Source organism: Phocoena phocoena, chromosome X (assembly GCF_963924675.1).
Source record: "Phocoena phocoena chromosome X, mPhoPho1.1, whole genome shotgun sequence".
Taxonomy (NCBI): Eukaryota; Metazoa; Chordata; class Mammalia; order Artiodactyla; family Phocoenidae; genus Phocoena; species Phocoena phocoena.
Genome location: NC_089240.1, coordinates 46991414 through 47009369, shown reverse-complemented (window position 1 = coordinate 47009369; position 17956 = coordinate 46991414). Strand labels below are relative to the sequence as shown.

Here is a 17956-nt window from a genome sequence, read left to right as displayed (position 1 = left end):
GCAAACTGGTGGCCCACAAGTTTAATTTGACTCAAAAGTTTCTTGTGGCCTACTCACTGTTTTTAAAATTAGGGGATTTCACATAAAAGCCTGGATTTCTGATTCTCTTGAAATATTGGAAGACCTGAAAATGCAGGGCCCCCATTACTGCAAGGTGACAATTAGATAGAGGGGAGAAGCTGCCATCCCTACTTTAAGTGAGGCATGCGCTCTCCAGTTTACCCCCATCTTCACCATCCCCTATTGCATTATACTGTCCCATTTTACAAAAAGGTCCTCACTTTACACAAGGGTCCACACTTCACAAAAATGTTCTTCACTTTACAGAGGAGCCTCATTTTACAAAAGAGTTCCTCCGTTTTACAGAACAGTCTTGTATTTTGTCAAAGGGTCCTTCATTTACAGACATCATCCATTTTACAAAAGGGTCTTTATAGAACTCTCCTCACTTTACAGAATGTCCCTCCACTTTGAAGAAAGCGCCTCCATATTGCAGAAACTTTTTCCCTTTGCAGAAGGAGCTTTCTTTTTATCCAAAAGACCTTCATTTTACAGAAAGTTTCTCCAGTTTTCAAGAGGGAACATTCTAGGAAGCTCCTTACTTGCCAGAATGGCTCCCACTTTCCAAAAATGCCTTCACTCTGCAAAAGGTGCCCCCATTTTTCTGCAGAGTCCTTATGTTCATAAGACCAGTCCACTTCAAGGAAGGGATCTTCGGGCTAGCCACAGGGTTCCTATAGACAGCTCCCCCTGCATTTCTCATTCTTGACAGAGCTTTGTGTTTAAATTTTCAGAAAGAACATCTGCCAGGCCAAGCAAGTTTGGCTGCAAAGGTGGAGCAGGGCAGCTGGGCTGGACCTCACATTCAAGGGGCAGGTGGGAAGAGGTGGGGCAGCTACTCCACCTTTATCCTCTGCTTTTTTCTCAAGCTAAGGGACTCCCCTTCCCCCCCAGCCCCCCAACGGAGCTGGCTCCCCAAAGGACACTTTCTTATTTGCTGTTCTTTCTTCTCCACTCCCTCTGCTCCCTTTCCCCACCCCACCCCACCCCCAGGAATTCAACTGTCCCAGGGGCCTACCTCTGAGCCTGGAGGCTGAGGGCTGCTGGGAGAACCATGCACTGGGGTTCAGGAGGCCTGAGTGCTAGGGCTGGCTTCTGCCCACAATAGCATCTCACCAGTTCCTCACAATGAGAAGCACACACATATTCTCCCCATTTTGCAGATGGCGGAAATCGGGGTCCAGAGTTGTGAAGCGATTCCCCATGTCACCAGGGTGTTAATGGCTGAGGTCCAGTCTGGGGTCCTATTAGCTGTCTTGAGATTAAGCCAAGGCTAAAGCTGGGAGAAGGGAGAGGGGGTGCTGCTGGCCAGGGATGGGGAGAGCTGGGAGCTGAAATTCTCGGAAAGAGGTAAGGGTCCAGTTCCAGTGGTAAAGTCATGGTCCTCAAACTCAGCTAGATGGTAGACCTACTCTGCCAGTAAGCCCAGAAGCACATGCTCAAGGGCACCTGCCAGGCAGGGGCATGAAGCTACCAGAAACAATTTTTGGAATGAGTTTGCTATTTCACTAACAGTAAGTTGTCATGGGAAAATTCCAAACTCTGTTATACTTCTTGACACTTATTTTGTGGTTTTGTTTGGTTTCTATATTTGAACTGAATTTGAATGGGGGATGGGATACCATTGTCTTTTCTCTGCCATTCCGCCTCTAGTAGGAATCCCGCCCTGATCTGAGAAGCTGCCAAGGAGAGTGGGGCTGGATTCTGTGTCCATCTCTGGCTGGGTTTGCACACGTTTCTCAGTGTGTTGATAGCTTTGTGTTGGGTTGCAGCCTGTGGTCTGTGGGTTTATGTATCTGTGTGCATAGTTTTGTGTCTTTGTGGATGTGCGGTTCTGTTGGCTTTCAAGTTCAAGCCACATTGCTCTGTGGGTGGGGGAGCACTATGCTCTTTCCCTTCTTTGTCTCATGGACTCCTCAAAACCAGGGAGCTGTGATTATTATCCTATTTTCCACACAAGGAAACTGAGTCTCAGATAGATGGAGAGGCTTGCCCAGGGTCACACAGCTAGTAAGTGAGGGTGTTGGGATTTAACTGAGGTCTGTGTTACTCCTGAGCCAGATGTTCCTACTGAAGGCTTCACAACACCTTAACCCATGCAGTCTGGTCAGTGAATGTGATCATGCCACCCTTCTTTGGAATGGTCAAGTACCACAGGTTTTTAATTATTGACTTTGTTTTTTTAATAAATAAGACCAGATTCAAGGTGATCCCTGAAATAATGTCACTGTCATAAGCATTCAGGTACCCATTGCAGGGAAATTGGGTAGAGCCCACAACTTGCCTGGTGCCACCTCGGAGGCCTGGCTCCACCTCATTCACTAGAATCCCTCCTTGACTAGGGCTTCTGGAGTTCACCCCCAAAAAAGTACAGTTAGATTTGAATTTCAGATGTACAACAAAAAATTTTTAGTATAGCATAATACATTTTTAGTATGCATGAGGCATGCTTATACTAAGAAATTATTCATTGCTTATCTGAAAGTCAAACATAACTGAGCATCCTGTATTTTATCTGGCCATCCTGTCCCTGGCCTCTCCCTCCCCTGAGCTTCCCAGTCCCGACAGGCTGACCCCCTTGCACTTCCTGAGCCGCACTTAGCTTTTCCTGAATGAGAGTTTCTTGTCTTTGAGATTGGGCGCTCCCTCAGGGTCAGGATCAAGATTGCCCTTCGGCCTGCTGAGGGGCCTGTCAGAGGGCGCACCCCACGCCCACAGCAGAGCCAGGGCCACACCCAGGCATCCTGGGGTGCCCAGGGCGTGTTTCCCATCAGTGACAAGAGACGCCTGAGTATGGCTGTGTGTGCACACCCTGTGCCAAGCGTGTTGCATGTGGACGTGTGAGCAGCTTTGTGGTTCTCACCAGGTCTTTACGGTTTTCTCCACCCCCACCCCAGACCAGGGATCGAACCCGTGCCCCCTGCATTGGAAGCATTTGGTGGTGTGACTTTCGTGGCGGGGAGGGAGATGCCCTTTGTGGCCTCTGTTCTAATGCCAGTGGTCAAGGGGGCAGTGCTGGTGGAAGACCTTGTCAGGTGTGTGGGTGTGAGTGTCGATGTACGTGCATGTGTAAGAGAGAATGTTGTGGATTATCAACCATAAAAAATGGACTGGAGGACTTCCCTGGTGGTCCAGTGGTTAAGACTCCACACTTCCACTGCCAGGGGCGCAAGTTCCATCCCTGGTCGGGGAACTAAGATCCTACATGCGGAGCAGCTTGGCCAAAAAAATTAAATTAAATGTAAAAAATTGGACTGGAGAAAATCAGTGCAGGACTTAAGGGGTGTGGGGATGGGATGGGGAAGTGGGAAGGGCTGTGATATCTAGGGGAGGGGAAGGACCCCCCTTCAGAGCTCCCTGAGGGCAGAGATAGGATTTTCAGCTCCCCCAGCACAGAATCTACCAGGCTCAGAGCAGAGCTCAGAAGTATTGGGGCGACTAAACTAAGCTGAAGGAAGCCAGGGAGTTCAGCAGGGTCTTGAGGGGCCATAGAGAACCAGCTGGGAAGCTTCTATTTTCCCCATGGGCAATGGGGAGTCATGGAAGGTTCTTGCGCAGATAAGTGGCATGACCTGAGCTGGAGGTCCATCTAGCCACCCGAAGGGAGCAAGACCTGGGGCCAAGGGGGCCACTAAGGGGAAACATAGGAGGAAACAGGGAAATGTAGGCAGAGGGACAGGGAGGGGGAGCCCTGCAATAGGAGAGAGATGGATCTTGAATCTTCTTCCCTCAGTGGAGCCCTGCCTGGTTCTTGGCCAGGCCTAGGCTCCTGAACTGAAGCCCTGTTGTCATAATCTGTGGGCAGGCTTGGGGGTGTTGCTCTTACTAGCCGCACTAGCTCATGACTTTCGGAAGCACTGACGCGCACCTCTGCCCCTCTAGATTCCCCTCTTTCCGAGCTTCCTCTTGGAGAGCAGGGTTAAGAAGTCCAGTCTCAGATCAGTCTGCTACAAGTCTGTCACTGACTTGCTGTGTGACCTCAGGCAAGTCACTGCCCCTCTCGCTGCCTTCATCTCTTCATTAGAAACTGGGCTGACAGTCCCTGCCCCTCTCATCTGGGAATCCAGGGTGTCCCCGAATATTTGAATCCCATTCTGCATGGCTGCCTGCAAGGAGGCAGAGAGAAAGGAGGGGCAGGCCCATCTGTGCGCTCCCAGGTGAGGTGGGTGAGGAGGGAGCAGAGAGTGGGCCAGAGCAAGGCCACAGAGGGTGGCATGGTCACCCTATCCCTGGGACAAGCAGTGGAGAGAGGGAGAGGCCCCAACTAGGGGCCCCACTGCCCTGTACCGACTGGGTGGGAGGGCTTGCCCAGGGAGGGCTGCCTGCTTTGAGGTGTGGAGACAGGGCCAGGTGGGCGCCTCCAGGCCCAAGGAGGCAGACAAGGGGCACCTGGGACCCTGGCACCTATGTGTGTAACCCTGAGAGGGGTCTCTGCACGGTGGGGTGCCTGGCTTTGCTCTCTGGATCTCTGGTCCTTTCAGCTGCTCTCTGTGTCTCTCACTTTCTCTAGCCATATTGTCTCTCGACCTATGTCTCTGCATGTGCCGCCCTCCAGGTGATTCATCCCCCTCAACCCCAAGCCCAGGGGGAGGACAGGGCAGGACCAGGCCAGGATGTGCTGAGCAGGGCAGGGTAAGCAGCCCAGCTGAGCTGAGAGGAGCACCTTCTCCCTCCCAGCCAGGGCCCTGCCTGCTCAGGTGGGAAAGGAAATAAGGAAACCACCCAAAGCCAGGTACAGAGTGGGGGTGGGGGCCTCAGCCTGTGGCCTGGGGCACCTTGTTCCTTCAGGGCTGGGAGGGGACCATGGCCTGAGGCCCCTGGGGCCTTTGCGACTGGATTGTAGCCTGGATGGAGTCAGAGACCCTGGGAAGCTGCTGGAACCCTGTGGGTTGGGCTACTCCCTTCCCTCCAGGACTGGGAGAGCTAAAATTCCCTGCTGCTCTTTCTGCCTGTGACCCGGTAGGGTATCTTTGTGTTGTAGCTGTATGTTTTTGCAACAGAGGCCGCGTGTGAAACCATGACTATTTAGACCACGAGGCAAGTGTCATGTGGGTGTGTATACCTGAGCCCCTAAGACCCAGGGACTCCATGGACATGTTTGTTTCATGAGTATGACATAGTAAATTATGCCATGTGTCTGTGATTGTGTGTCTGTGTTTCTGGGTACATGCTGGCATGTGACTTTGTGCTGTTTTGCCACTGTGCAAGGTTGTGTCTGACATGGTATAATGACCCTGTGTGGCTATAGTCTTGTCAATGTGTGAACCGTTTGCAGGTGTGTGAACCTGCAACACCATATCCTGGTGTTTATGACACCCTGTGGCCCTGCAATTGTGAGGTACAGGATAAATGGCACTGTATATCTTTGTGACTCGGTGGAATCATATTTGAAGAGTATGTAAGTGGGTATATGATGGTAAGTGGTTGGGTGATCGTTGTATGAGGCTGTGTGTGAAATTGTAGATTTGCCACTGTGTGACTTGCATCTTTGTGACTGTGCATGGCCACGTTTGCTGGTGCATGTGATACCGTGAGGCTGTGTGATAATATGTGAAGTTGTGACTGTGGGTCTTTGTGACTATGTGTGACCAGGTTTTCAGAAGTGTGATTGCACATGATTGGATGTTTGAACTTGTGCGGCCCCAAAGTTAAGTGAAACAGTGTAAATAACCCCATGTGTCTCTGTGACTGGGTGGACCCACTTGTGACTGGTCATGTATGAGACTGTGTGACACAGGTTAACAGACTCTCTGTGGCTGTGAGAGGCCACGTGGCTGTGGCACAGCAAAACTGGCACCATATGTGGTTGGGAGCTCTGGGGGCTCTTGGCTGCCATTCACCCTCTCGTCCTCACACCTGTTTGCCTGCATCCTTCCCTACAACAGCTTTTCATGGCTCCCTTCTGCCCACAGGATAGTCATCCAGCTCCTCAGACTGCCATGCAGGGCTTGCCCTCTCTACTCTACTCTTCCCCCTCCCCTTCGTCTCTATCATCTGAGACCCACCACAGCTCCCTGCCCATCCAGGCCACACTCCTTCCCTTAGGACATGCCATCCCTTGGTGCGGGGAGGGGGGTGTTCCTCACACCTCCCAGACTGAATCTTCTCTCCCCAGTGTGACCATCATCTCCCCCAGGCCCAAAGACAAAGGTAGGTAGGGAGCCCACAGTGAAAGAAGAGGGACAGTGCAAAAAGGCCTCCCTTTTCTGAATTTTTTTGCCTGTTTAAAGCTGTTCCTATGACCTGAACTCTGGGTGCTGGCTGTGTGTTTGTGTGTGTAGGTGTGGAAATAGAGGATAGTACAGATTAGTGAGAAGCTGGCATTTTAAGAAGCAAAACTTTTGTTCATGAAATATAATTTCATCATTTTCAGCTATATAAAACCATAGAAAAGGAAGTCCAGATATCCTCAGGACCTTAAGAAAAAAGGTGAAGAATGGTTTAGGCTCAGCATCTCACTGTGGCTAAATAAACAAGAGTGCAAGCATGTACACAAACCATAGGCTGCTCGTGCTCACCCCCAGCCTGGTTAAACTCCCTAATAATAATGCCTGCTGACATACAAGAAATCAATGTACTAATCACAAAGAACTCTTGTCTGTTACTGAAAACAGCCAGCCACAACCCTGGGCCTGGCTCCCCGTCCGACGGCTGGGGTAAAGGCTTCCCAGAAAGGCAGTGTGGCCAGGAAAGGGGCTCAGGAAAACCCAATATCACAGGTACCTGCTAAGACATACAGCTTCCCAGTTGGGGTAATCAGTTGCTTCACACCCAGTTTCTCCCTTTCTGCAGGGCTGCACCAGGGAAACCGTATCCTGGTTAAAAGTTTGTCCCTTGACCCTGGCCAGAGCCTTGAGCCTCATCCAGAAGGTCCCCAGCGACTTCGCTCAGACCCAGGTCCCCCCACTGAAACCCCCAGCCAGCGTCCTTCACCACTGAAGCGGGCACCGGGCCCAAAGCCACAGGGTAAGTGGGTCCAGAGAGGGGCAGAAGAATGGCCCATGAGAGGGGACACAGGAGGGGAAAGGTTGGCCAGTGGGAGAGGAGAAGGCTTGTTAGAAGGACAGGAAGCACTGTGGTCTAGGGGCAAAGGGCTGAGACCTGGGGCTAACATGTGCATACTGGCATCTCACCTCAGGCCTGCTCTGTGCCTACCTCAGGCAAAGGTACAGACTGGGGGTTTGTGGAGGGGCCTGTGGTCTGGCTATGACAGCCAACTCCAAACTCAGCCCATTGGGATCTCCCCTCTTTTTCCCATCCATCTCTCTAGTCCCCCCAAAGCCCAGCTACCTGCAGATGCCCCGGATGCCCCCACCACCTGAGCCCATCCCACCCCCGCCATCACGCCCACTGCCTGCAGACCCCCGAGTAGCCAAGGGCCTGGCCTCCAGGGCAGAGGCCAGCCTCAGTTCTGCAGCAGTATCCTCACTGATTGAGAAATTTGAAAGGTGAGTCTGGTCCCCAGGGGACCCTGTGGGGGTAGGGTGGGCCTGGGATATAAAGGACAGTTGTAAGACAGGCCTCTCAGTCAAGCTCATACCCTGCCTTCATGTGTGTCCACCACCCACCTCAGAGAGCCTGTGATTGTTGCCTCGGATAGGCCAGCCCCTGGCCCCAGCCCAGGTCCCGCAGAGCCAGCCATGTTGCCACAGCCACCCCTGCAGCCACCAGTGCCCCAGCTCCCCGAGGGCGAGGCCTCCCGCTGCCTGTTCCTGCTGGCTCCCGGGCCCCGGGACGGCGAGAAGGTGCCCAATCGGGACAGCGGTATTGACAGCATCAGCTCACCATCCAACAGCGAGGAGACCTGCTTCATCAGTGATGATGGGCCCCCCAGCCACAGCCTCTGCCCTGGGCTCCCTGCCCTGGCCAGTGTCCCTGTTGCTTTGGCCGACCCCCACCGACCCAGCTCCCAGGAGGTTGATAGTGACCTGGAGGAGGAGGATGACGAGGAGGAGGATGAGAAGGACAGAGAAATCCCAGTGCCCCCGATGGAGAGACAAGAGTCTGTGGAGGTACTGACCCACGTTCACCGAGAGGCAGGACTGTGTGGAGAAATCAGGAGCCTGGCTTTTACACTTGCTTCTTCCCCCAGCTCAGTATTTCTTGAAACAGGGCATTGTTTCCACTTGGAATGTTTGGCTTCCCTGGTCTCCTGGTACTAAATATCAGTAGCAGACCTGTACGCTGTCCTCCCATCACTGTAAATACAAAAATGACCATGGACAGTTCCAAATGCCCACTAGGAAAATTGTTCTACCCTCATCCAAGAACCACTAGCTGGACCTCAGTTTTTCCATCTTGAAGATGGGCATCATCGTTGGGGATCTTTAAAGTCCTGTTCCAACTAGAAAATCCCCAGATTCAGTAGCTATGTGACATTGGGCAAGTCTCTGCTGCCCCACCACAGCCTCAGTTTCCTTATTTGTAAAATGGAAAGTCTCACATCCAGAGAGACTTCCAGACAGCTGGCCTCCGGAGGGCCACAAGAGCTTAGAGCCCCCTAGGAACCTGAGGCTGTGGACAAAGGCTCTCAGCAGCAGGAATCCCTTTCTGTGCCCCAGCAGCCTAACACTGCTTCCAAAGGCATCCTTGCACTTAATTAGGTTGCAGCCAGAATACCTGCTCCGCCAGAACCCGGCTCAAATGTGGGGGCCGAGGTCTGGGACTCAGCAAATATGTGTCCAGTGAACAGGCAAGTGGCCCAACAGGCAATGAGTTTTATACATTTTTATACTTTTGGGTTTTCCTCACACCCCAGGTACTCAGTAAGCCTTTGCTGACAGTGAACTGAGTGGGTGAATAAATAACATTTATAGTCTACTTAATCCATAGTCTAATATGTTTTATTTATATTAAATGATTTTGTTTTCTCAATTACAAATGGACTTAGGTCCTATTATTATCTGTATATGTAGATGAAGAGACTTAAATACAGAGCATTTATACAACTTATGCAGGCTAGTAAATGTCAGAGCTAGGATTTGGACCCAGAAAGTCTGACTTTCCAGCCCACACCTTAACCACTACACTATGCTGAATGAATAGAGGGAGCAGATGGCTGGGTGAATGAGTGACCGAATGAGGAGTGCACAGTATCAGAATTGAGGGGTGACCTTTACGAAACACGGGGGAGTTAGGGGTGAACCTGTGGGGCTTATGGGTTCAGGGATGGGAGGTAGGGTTATCTCGGGGTGGCATTAGGCTTAGAGTAGCATTTGCACTATCTGAGAATTCTGGGGGTTTTGTGAAGATTAGGGTACAGGATGATGGACCAGCAGTTGCCTCTTCTCTCTGCAGTTGACTGTGCAGCAGAAGGTGTTCCACATTGCCAATGAGCTCCTGCAAACCGAGAAAGCCTATGTTTCCAGGCTCCACCTCCTGGATCAGGTGAATGGTCCCTCAGGGGTGCCGGGGCACCAGGACCTGGTAGGCGGGTGCCAAGGAGGAAGTGATAGGACCTGAGCCCAACCCTACCATTGGGGCCAGAATCTAGAGTTTGGTAAGGCTCCCCTCTGACCTTGACCCCCATCCTATCCCTGAAGCCAACTCTGATTCATGACCCCAAGCTTGATCTTTGTATCAACCCTCATTCCTAAACCTGGGTAGGTATACCAGCCCTGACTGCAACTCTGACCCAGATCCTGAATTAACCCCTGGCTGTGAACCACACTCTGAACCTCATTCTAACCCTGGACCTATTCCTGACCCCCAAACCCACTAGAATCCCTAAGGGTAGGAATTTTTGTCTGCTTTGTTCACTGCCTGGCACACAGGCAGTGAACAAAAATATTTGTTAAATGAATGGATCTAATTCCAAACTTCTCTCTGACCCTGACCCTGATCCTGACTTCTCATTGTTCCAATGCCTACCTTCAGATCCTAACCTTGACAACCTGAAATCCAACCCCACATTATAAGCCAAACTCCATTCCCTCACTCCTCAGTCTCAAGATCAGTGCTGATCCCAAAACTCCACAGAGCTGCCCAAAGACACTGCCCTCACCTGCCAGTTGCCCCTTGCCCAGCTAAGCCCCAGGCCCCACTGGGCTGATCTCTCCTGCCCTGCCCCATAGGTGTTCTGCGCCCGGCTGCTGGAAGAAGCTCGGAACCGCAGTTCCTTCCCGGCTGACGTCGTCCATGGCATCTTCTCTAACATCTGCTCCATCTATTGCTTCCACCAGCAGTTCCTGCTGCCTGAGCTAGAGAAGCGCATGGAGGAATGGTGAGGGGCCCCAGACCTAGGCTGCCCGCCTTCCTGTCCACTTGCCTGCCGAGCCCAGGCCAGATGTGTGCACGAGAGTTCGTTCCTGCCTGCCCTCTCCTCTCACCACCTTTCACAGAAAGAATCAGGCCTAAGCTCTGCTTTCTAGGCCCTCCCAATCTATAATGAAAGACAGATCAGGACTCAGAAAATTACAACAGAATAATAGCAAAGCTCTAAAGAGTATGAGGTTAGGAGCCAAACTGGCTGGGGTCAAATTCCAGTTCTGCCTCTTGCTAGCTTTATGATGTTAAGCGAGTTTCTTAAATTACTCTGCTTCAGTTTTCTCAGCTGTGAAATGAGGGTAATAGTAATAGCCTACCTTGTAGGGTTATTTTAAGGATTAAATGAGTTGATACATGTAGAGAGCTTAAAACAGTACTTGGTATGTAATAAGTGCTAAATGAATGTGAGCTGTTGTTTTTTTTTGTTGTTTTGTTTGTTTTTGTTTGTTTTTATCAGTGCTATGATAGAGCTGAGAATGGGAGGCTGTGGGAATCCAGATAAAGGGACCAAAACTAGCCTGGGGGTTAAAGAAGGATTCAGGGAGGAGGTGAGATCTGAGCTGAGTCCTGAGGTAGAAGGGCAAGGTTCATAGGCAGTCTCCTGGCTTCCAAGCTCTCCTCTTCCAATTCATCCTTTAGCATCTACACCACCTGCCATAATGGTCTTTCTGAACAACAATCAGACCATGTCACTTCCTGATTAAATCATCTCCATGCTCCCCACACCCACAGGATAAAGCGTGTCTGTGTGACCACAGACGGCTGGCATGAAGTCACTTCCTACATCTCCCCAGCTACTATGACCCCTGAGGGCTGAACCAGGGCTGGTTCTCATGTCTCCCCCAGCAGACTGTGACCAATGAAGGCTGGGACCAGGTTTGGTCCTCTGTGTCCTCCAGTAGACTGTGACTCCTGAGGAGTGCAACCAGGCCTGGTTACTTTGCCCTCCCCTACCTGACAGTGACCCTCTCAGGGCTCAGCTAAGTGTGACTCATTTGTGTCCCCAGAATCACCCAGCACAAGGCTGGGCACAGAATCAAAAAGCAGTGTATGAAGTGGCCCTTGCAGTAAGGTCAGAGCGGGTATTCCAGGACGTGTCATCCCTTGTGCTCAAGGCAGGGCAGAGTTGGGGTGGGTGGCAGCCCAGGCCGTGGTCTCAGGTCAAACTGAGCCTTTTGGCCTACTTTGTTTATAATATAAGCAGCATTTCCAAAGGAGCAGACTGGCTGAGAGGTAGATTTCCAGGACTGAGATAAGACCGGCCTACAGGGTGGGGACATTGTGGGGGACAAGGATCAGCAGGACCACATCAGCCCCTGTTTCCCCCTAGGGACCGCTACCCACGCATTGGAGACATCCTGCAGAAGCTGGCACCCTTCCTCAAGATGTACGGCGAGTATGTGAAGAACTTTGACCGGGCCGTGGAGCTGGTCAACACCTGGACAGAGCGCTCTACCCAGTTTAAAGTGATCATCCATGAGGTGCAGGTAAGCAGTGAAGCTGGATGGGGCCGACTGGGGTGGACAGGTCTGCAGGGACCCAGTCAAGGGTCTTTGGCCAGACCTGAACCCTCCTGCTTCTGCCTGTCACAGAAGGAGGAAGCCTGTGGCAACCTGACCTTGCAGCACCACATGCTGGAGCCTGTGCAGCGCATCCCCCGTTATGAGCTGCTTCTCAAGGACTATCTGTTAAAGCTGCCCCATGGCTCCCCGGACAGCAAGGATGCCCAAAGTGAGTGCACACAACGGGCCCTGTCCCCCCCACCCCAAGACTTAACTCACAGGGTCAGCCTTCCATTGCCACATAATTGAGATCTCAGAATAGGACCTCCAAACTGAAAGGCCCACCTTGAGGGTCCAGAATGAGACCCCAGGATGAACCTCCAGGTTGAGATCTCTACCTGAGCACCCAGACAGAACATTCAGGAGTCCCCCCCCAGTCTGAAGTTCCCAACTGGAACTCCAGAGTTTGAGGGGCATACCCAGAAAGATCCCCTAAAGGGAGCCATCTCTTTCCTAGGTTGAGACCCCAAGGCTGACCCCTTGACTTCTCCTCAAACGAAGTTGTCCCAAGTGCAAAATGAAACTGAGTCTAAACCCCCAGGGACTGAGCCACCAGGCTAAGAGCCCAGACTGACCCTCTCAGGCCAAGTCCTCTTTACTGAATCTCCACAGCTGAGCTCCCCAGAAAGAGGCTTGTCTCATCAAGCCCCTGACTTTCCATCCTCCACATTAGAGCTCCACTCCGTATCCACCAGCCACTACGCAGAATGACCCTCCCAAAAGAACCCCCATGTCTGATCAGAACCCCACAGAATCACCTCTCCAGAACTGAGCACCTCAGACTGGACTCCATATTTTCTGCCTCCCAGATTTGGATCTCTAGGCTGAGATACCACCTCCTTAGACAAGTACTCACACACTGAACCACTAGAAAAGTGTTTCAGTCTGATTTCTTCAGTATGAGACCCACTCCTCAGGGTCACACCCCAAAGAGTGCTGCCCAGAGTCTCCCCAACTTTCTCTCCCCAGACTGTTACTTCCATTCATTCCTTCATTAATATAACAGCTATTTACTGAGCACCTCGGTGTTCTGTGCATTGTCCTAGGCACATGGGACATGGAGGTGAACAAGACAGACAAGGTCCTTGATCTCAGGGAGTATGTATTATACTCGGGGAGATAGTAGACAAAAGTCATAAATACACTGGAGAACATTAGATAGGTGCTATGTGTGATTCAGAGAATAAGAGGGTAATGTGACAGTGACTGGGGGTCAACTTTAGATTGGGTGGCCTCTCAGAATAGAGGATATTTGAGTCAAATCTGAATAAGAAGAAGGGAGCCACGTGCTGAGTAGGGAAGAGCATGTTCCAGGCAGAGGCAACAGCAGGTGCAGAGTTCCTAAGGGGGGTGGGGGTGGGGCAGGGGGTGGCAGCTTGCATATCTCTGGACCAACAAGAGGACCAGTGTGACATGAGCATGACCAGTGAAGGTAGAATGGTGGAAGAAATAGGGCTGGAGACAGGAGCAAGACTTTGAAGGCCAAGATGAGGAGGTGGATTTTATTCTGAGTGCAGTGGGTAGCCATGGCAAGGTTTTGATTAGGATCACTTGAGGAGCCAGAAAGGGAGCCGAGAGACCAGTTAGAAGCCTTTTGCAATAATCTGAGTGGGAAAGGTTGGCTTGATGAGAATGGTAGCAGTGGAAGTAGTGAGAAATGGTTGGATTCAGAATATATTATATTTGAAAGTAGCACTGAAAGAACTAGGGTGAATGGGTGTGGGGCTTGGGAGAAAGAGTCAAGAATGACTTGCATGCATATTTTTGGCTGGTGGTGATGGTTCCTGAGATGAGTTTAGGACTTTGATTTGGAGTTAGATGAGCCTAGAATCCCAGGGAGAGAGATTTGGATGTCACTAGCACAGGGATAGTGTGCAAAGCCATGAGGCTGGCCATAGTCACCAAGGGATTGAGTGTAAATGGAGAAGAAAAGGGGGCCAAGGACAAAGCTGAGGGAGGTGGAATCAGCAAAGGAGACTTAGAAGGAATAGCCCTAAAGGTAGGAGGAAAACCAAGAAAATGTGGGGTCCTGGAAGCCACAAGGGTCGGGAGCAGACAGTTGTGTCCACTGCTGTGTCCACTTCCTACACTGAGCCCCTTCCACCCCACCAGATGGGGCACTTTGCTACCAAGCCTGGACTTCTAGAAAGAGCTAGAACACTAGAAAATTTGATAGCTGAACTCTACAAACAGACCTCTGCAGACTAAGTGCCTTAGTCCTTTCCCCGAAATGAGAATCCCCACTGAGGTATCAGGATGAACTATAAAACCTAAACCTCTAGAAAAAGCCTTCCAGACTGACTACCTGGGATGAGCCCCATAGACTGACATCTCCAACCTGAGCCCTCAGGCTGAACCCAGTTTGAGGTCCCAGTTATAGATCCCCCACACTGGTTTCCCCAAACTAACGTCCCCAGACTGAGTTTCCAAAATGCTCTCCCCACCCGGGGTGCTGAGAGTGGGTTCCCAGTCACAGCCCTCGGCCTGAGGTCCCAGAGGGAGATTCCCCCAAAAGAGCTTCCCAGTCTCATCTCCTTAGCCACCATTTTATAGACAGGTATTGCCAAACTGAGCACCCTAGATTACCCCCCGCCATTTACTGTCGCTCAGACTGAGACTTCTAGCTTGACCCCAAAAGAATGACTCTCCAGATGATGATGATACCTACCTCATAGAATTGTTTTGAGGATAAATGAGATGATCCAGGTGAAGCTATTAGCACAGTACCTGGCACATGGTAAAGACTCAATAAATGTTAGTTGTTTTTATTACTGAATGCCCTGACTGATGCCCTCCATACTGAATGCCCCTAAAATCAGCCCCCAGATTGAGTTCACCTAATTTAGGTTCCTGTTTTATACCAATCTCAGCCCTATCTGAGTCCCTAGAATGAACTTCAGAGCTTGAGCTTGGCCAGCTGAGCTCCCCACATTGAGCCCAAAGATGAACCCCCCAGAAAGAACTTCCCAATCCAGTTTTCTGAGCTGCTCAGTATGAAAATCTCTGAATGAGAGCCAGCCTGAGATGTGCTCACTAAGCTCCCCAGCCCAAGGTCTTAAGCTGACCTCTCTATTTTTTTTACCCCTCAAGACTCAAATCCCCAGGTAGAGCCCCAGAAAGTACCTCCAGGTCTGAGCCCCCACTGAATCCTGGTTCCCCAGACTGACTCCCCCACTTTCTACTTCCCAGACTGAACTCTGGAGCCTGGACCCTAGACTCCCCAAACCAGGCCAGCTGGAACTCCTGGCCTGAGCAGCCTACCCTGAGCCCAAGACTGAACTCAAACCAAGATCCCAGACTGCCAAGCCCAGACCAGGCCCACCAGAGCTTCCAGACCAAGCTCCTACACAAAGCTCCCCAAAGCGCACTCCCTAGCCTGAACCCCCAAGTGAAATCCTGGACTGAAATCCCCACACTGAATCCCCAGACAGAGCCTACACACACTGGACCCCTGTAAATGCCAGTCTGTACCTCACACAATACGCTTTGATAGCAAAGCGGTCTGAGCCCAGCGGCCTCCACAGGCCTGAACTTATATGCCCACAGCTTGCCGGAGTCTTCTTCCTGTCCCCTTCCCGGGGCACTGCCTACCTGCACAACCCAGCATGCCCGTTGCCCTGGGGTAGGGGAGATGCAGAATGTGTGGGAGAAAGGGCAGCTCTGATGTCAGCTCTGCTGCCTCCCAGGCAGATAGCCTAGGGCCAGCACCTCTTCTCTCTGAGTCTCAATTTCCTCATTGGACAAACAGGGCACATAGGGTTGTTGTGACAATTGAATGATGGCATGCAAAGCATCTGTTCAGGAGCCCAGGAGAGGATGGTGAGACCTTGGCCCCATCCTAGGGAGCTCCTAGTCTGCTGAGGGATGCAGATATATAAATACACAGTGGATACGTAGTGTGACTGGTGGGACAGAGGGGAGCAAAGGGGAAGGTGGAAATCCAGACAGTATCCTAATCCAGCCTGGGAACTCAGGGCAGGCTTATAGGAGGAGGTGAGCTGAATTCAGAAGACTGAGCTGGCCAGGTGAAGCAAGACAGGACATGTTTAGAGAGGTGCAAGTGGAGAAAGCTGGAGAGGTCAACAGAAGCCAGATCACCAAGGGCCTTGAATGCCAGGCTAAAGGACTGGGTCTTTACCCTGAAGGCAAAGGGAAACCACTGACAGATTTGAACAGAGGAGTGACAGCAAGCTGTATGTGAGAATGCTCCCTCTGGCAGCTAGGACGGAAAAGGGCTGGGAGGTTGGAGATGCACCTGAAAGGCCTGAACTGGGTTAGGGGCCACAGATCTTGAGCACCAAGACTTGGTCATGGAGGTCATTTTCCTTGGTCATTTTCCCCTAGGAAAATAACACTTGGTTTGCCAACCATGTGGACCCTCTTCAGAAGCACCTGTGCTCCTCCATTACAGGCATATTTTCTGAGTGGGAAAATACAGCACCGTGCAGACAAGAGAGGGGTGCAGTGCAGCTGGGCCTCAAGCATGGGCAAGATTTGTTAGTGTGTGGAGATGCATAGGGACTTATTTCGGTTTTTTTCTGATACCTGGTCACAATAGGAAATATGGAAATACAGGAAAGCTGAAAGAGGCAGGGAAGAAAATCACCTATGATACGAGACTCCAGAGAATAAGCGTGAGGAACATTTTGACATATTTTCTTCCTGGTGTTTTTTATACACGTATATTTGTGAAATTGAGATCATTTGGTATATACAAGTTTGTATCCTTTCCTTTTCTTAAAATGTCCTGAGCATTTCACAGATTATGAAAAACCCTACCAAAGCATCATTTGCAAAGGTTGTTTAGTATTGCATTATATGAATGCACATTTATTTAACTGGGTTGTTTCTGGTTTGACACTGTTGTAAACACCACTGCAATGAAAGTGTATTTGTACATAAAACGTGTACTTTCTTAGTATAGATTCCTATAATCAGAATTATTGAGACAAAGAATAGGATCATCTCTTTGCTTCATCTGACTTTTTTCTGATTATAAAAGTAATACGTGTTCTCTGTCAAAAATATGGAAAAAGAAGACAATAAAAATCACCCATAGTCCCATCATCCAGAGACAACTTGTTAAACATGGGTATATTTCCTTCCAGTTACATGTGTAACTATTATTGTTGTTTTTTTAATGGTAATAATAATCTTAAGCTTGCGTTTTATTGGCTGCCAGCTATTTCATGTCCTGTGATTCTGCTATTGTGGCATTAATTGAGTCAGTTTCTGATTTTAAGTGATGTTGCTATGGACATCTTTGAGGCTGGCACTTTCTGGAATGGGAAGGGTGTGGTCAGGCCAGGAGGAGGTATTCAGAAGCTCCCAAGAGCCTTTTCTCTGCTAGCCCCCCCATCTGACCTCCCACTCTGCCCGCAGAGTCTCTGGAGCTGATAGCCACAGCAGCAGAGCACTCTAATGCTGCCATCCGCAAAATGGTGAGTGGTCCTTCTAACCCCTGCCCTTCCTTGGCCAAGCCACCTATCTCGATCTCCGTTCTGGGGTGGGGGGCTTGCGACTTGTGGACATCTGAGGGGAGGCCAGCACCCCAAACCCTGCCTTTTATTCACTGTCTCCTGCCAGGAACGAATGCACAAGCTGCTGAAGGTATATGAGCTGCTAGGGGGTGAGGAAGACATTGTCAGCCCCACTAAAGAGCTCATAAAAGAAGGCCACATCCTTAAGCTGTCAGCAAAGAATGGGACCACTCAAGACCGATACCTCATACTAGTAAGTGCCACGGGTAGGGGTGCATGCCCCCCACCCCTGCCCGCCACATTGACCTGGTACTCACTCAAGGCTATACTTACTGCTCTCCATTCTTTCCTCTACTAACTCATTGTATTTTCACTACCTTTACTGGGAATTTTTTTCTCTCTACTTTACAGATAATGTAACTAAGACTTAGAGAGAAGTGACTTGCCCAAGGCCACCCAACTAGGAAGGGACTCCCATGCCTAGGCTCTTTCCTTGCAACCTATGTGTCCAGTCTGGACTGTGTTTTCTCCACCTATTGCCTTGAGTCCCTAGCAGTAAAGCTTCGGGAGTAATAACGGAAGGGAGCT

The 17956-nt window shown here is 50.7% G+C and overlaps 1 protein-coding gene across 1 annotated transcript in view; it reads left to right on the top strand.

Moving 5' to 3' along the window:
• The window catches only part of FGD1 (FYVE, RhoGEF and PH domain containing 1), a 36096-nt gene that overhangs the window by 9997 nt on the left and 8143 nt on the right, over positions 1–17956 (top strand). Inside the window, exons 2-10 of the mRNA XM_065901252.1 lie at positions 6853–7026; positions 7331–7508; positions 7634–8072; positions 9358–9447; positions 10134–10282; positions 11657–11813; positions 11919–12057; positions 17271–17329; positions 17475–17621. Coding sequence (XP_065757324.1) covers positions 6853–7026; positions 7331–7508; positions 7634–8072; positions 9358–9447; positions 10134–10282; positions 11657–11813; positions 11919–12057; positions 17271–17329; positions 17475–17621 — 1532 coding nt within the window. The remainder of the gene's footprint in view (positions 1–6852; positions 7027–7330; positions 7509–7633; positions 8073–9357; positions 9448–10133; positions 10283–11656; positions 11814–11918; positions 12058–17270; positions 17330–17474; positions 17622–17956) is intronic.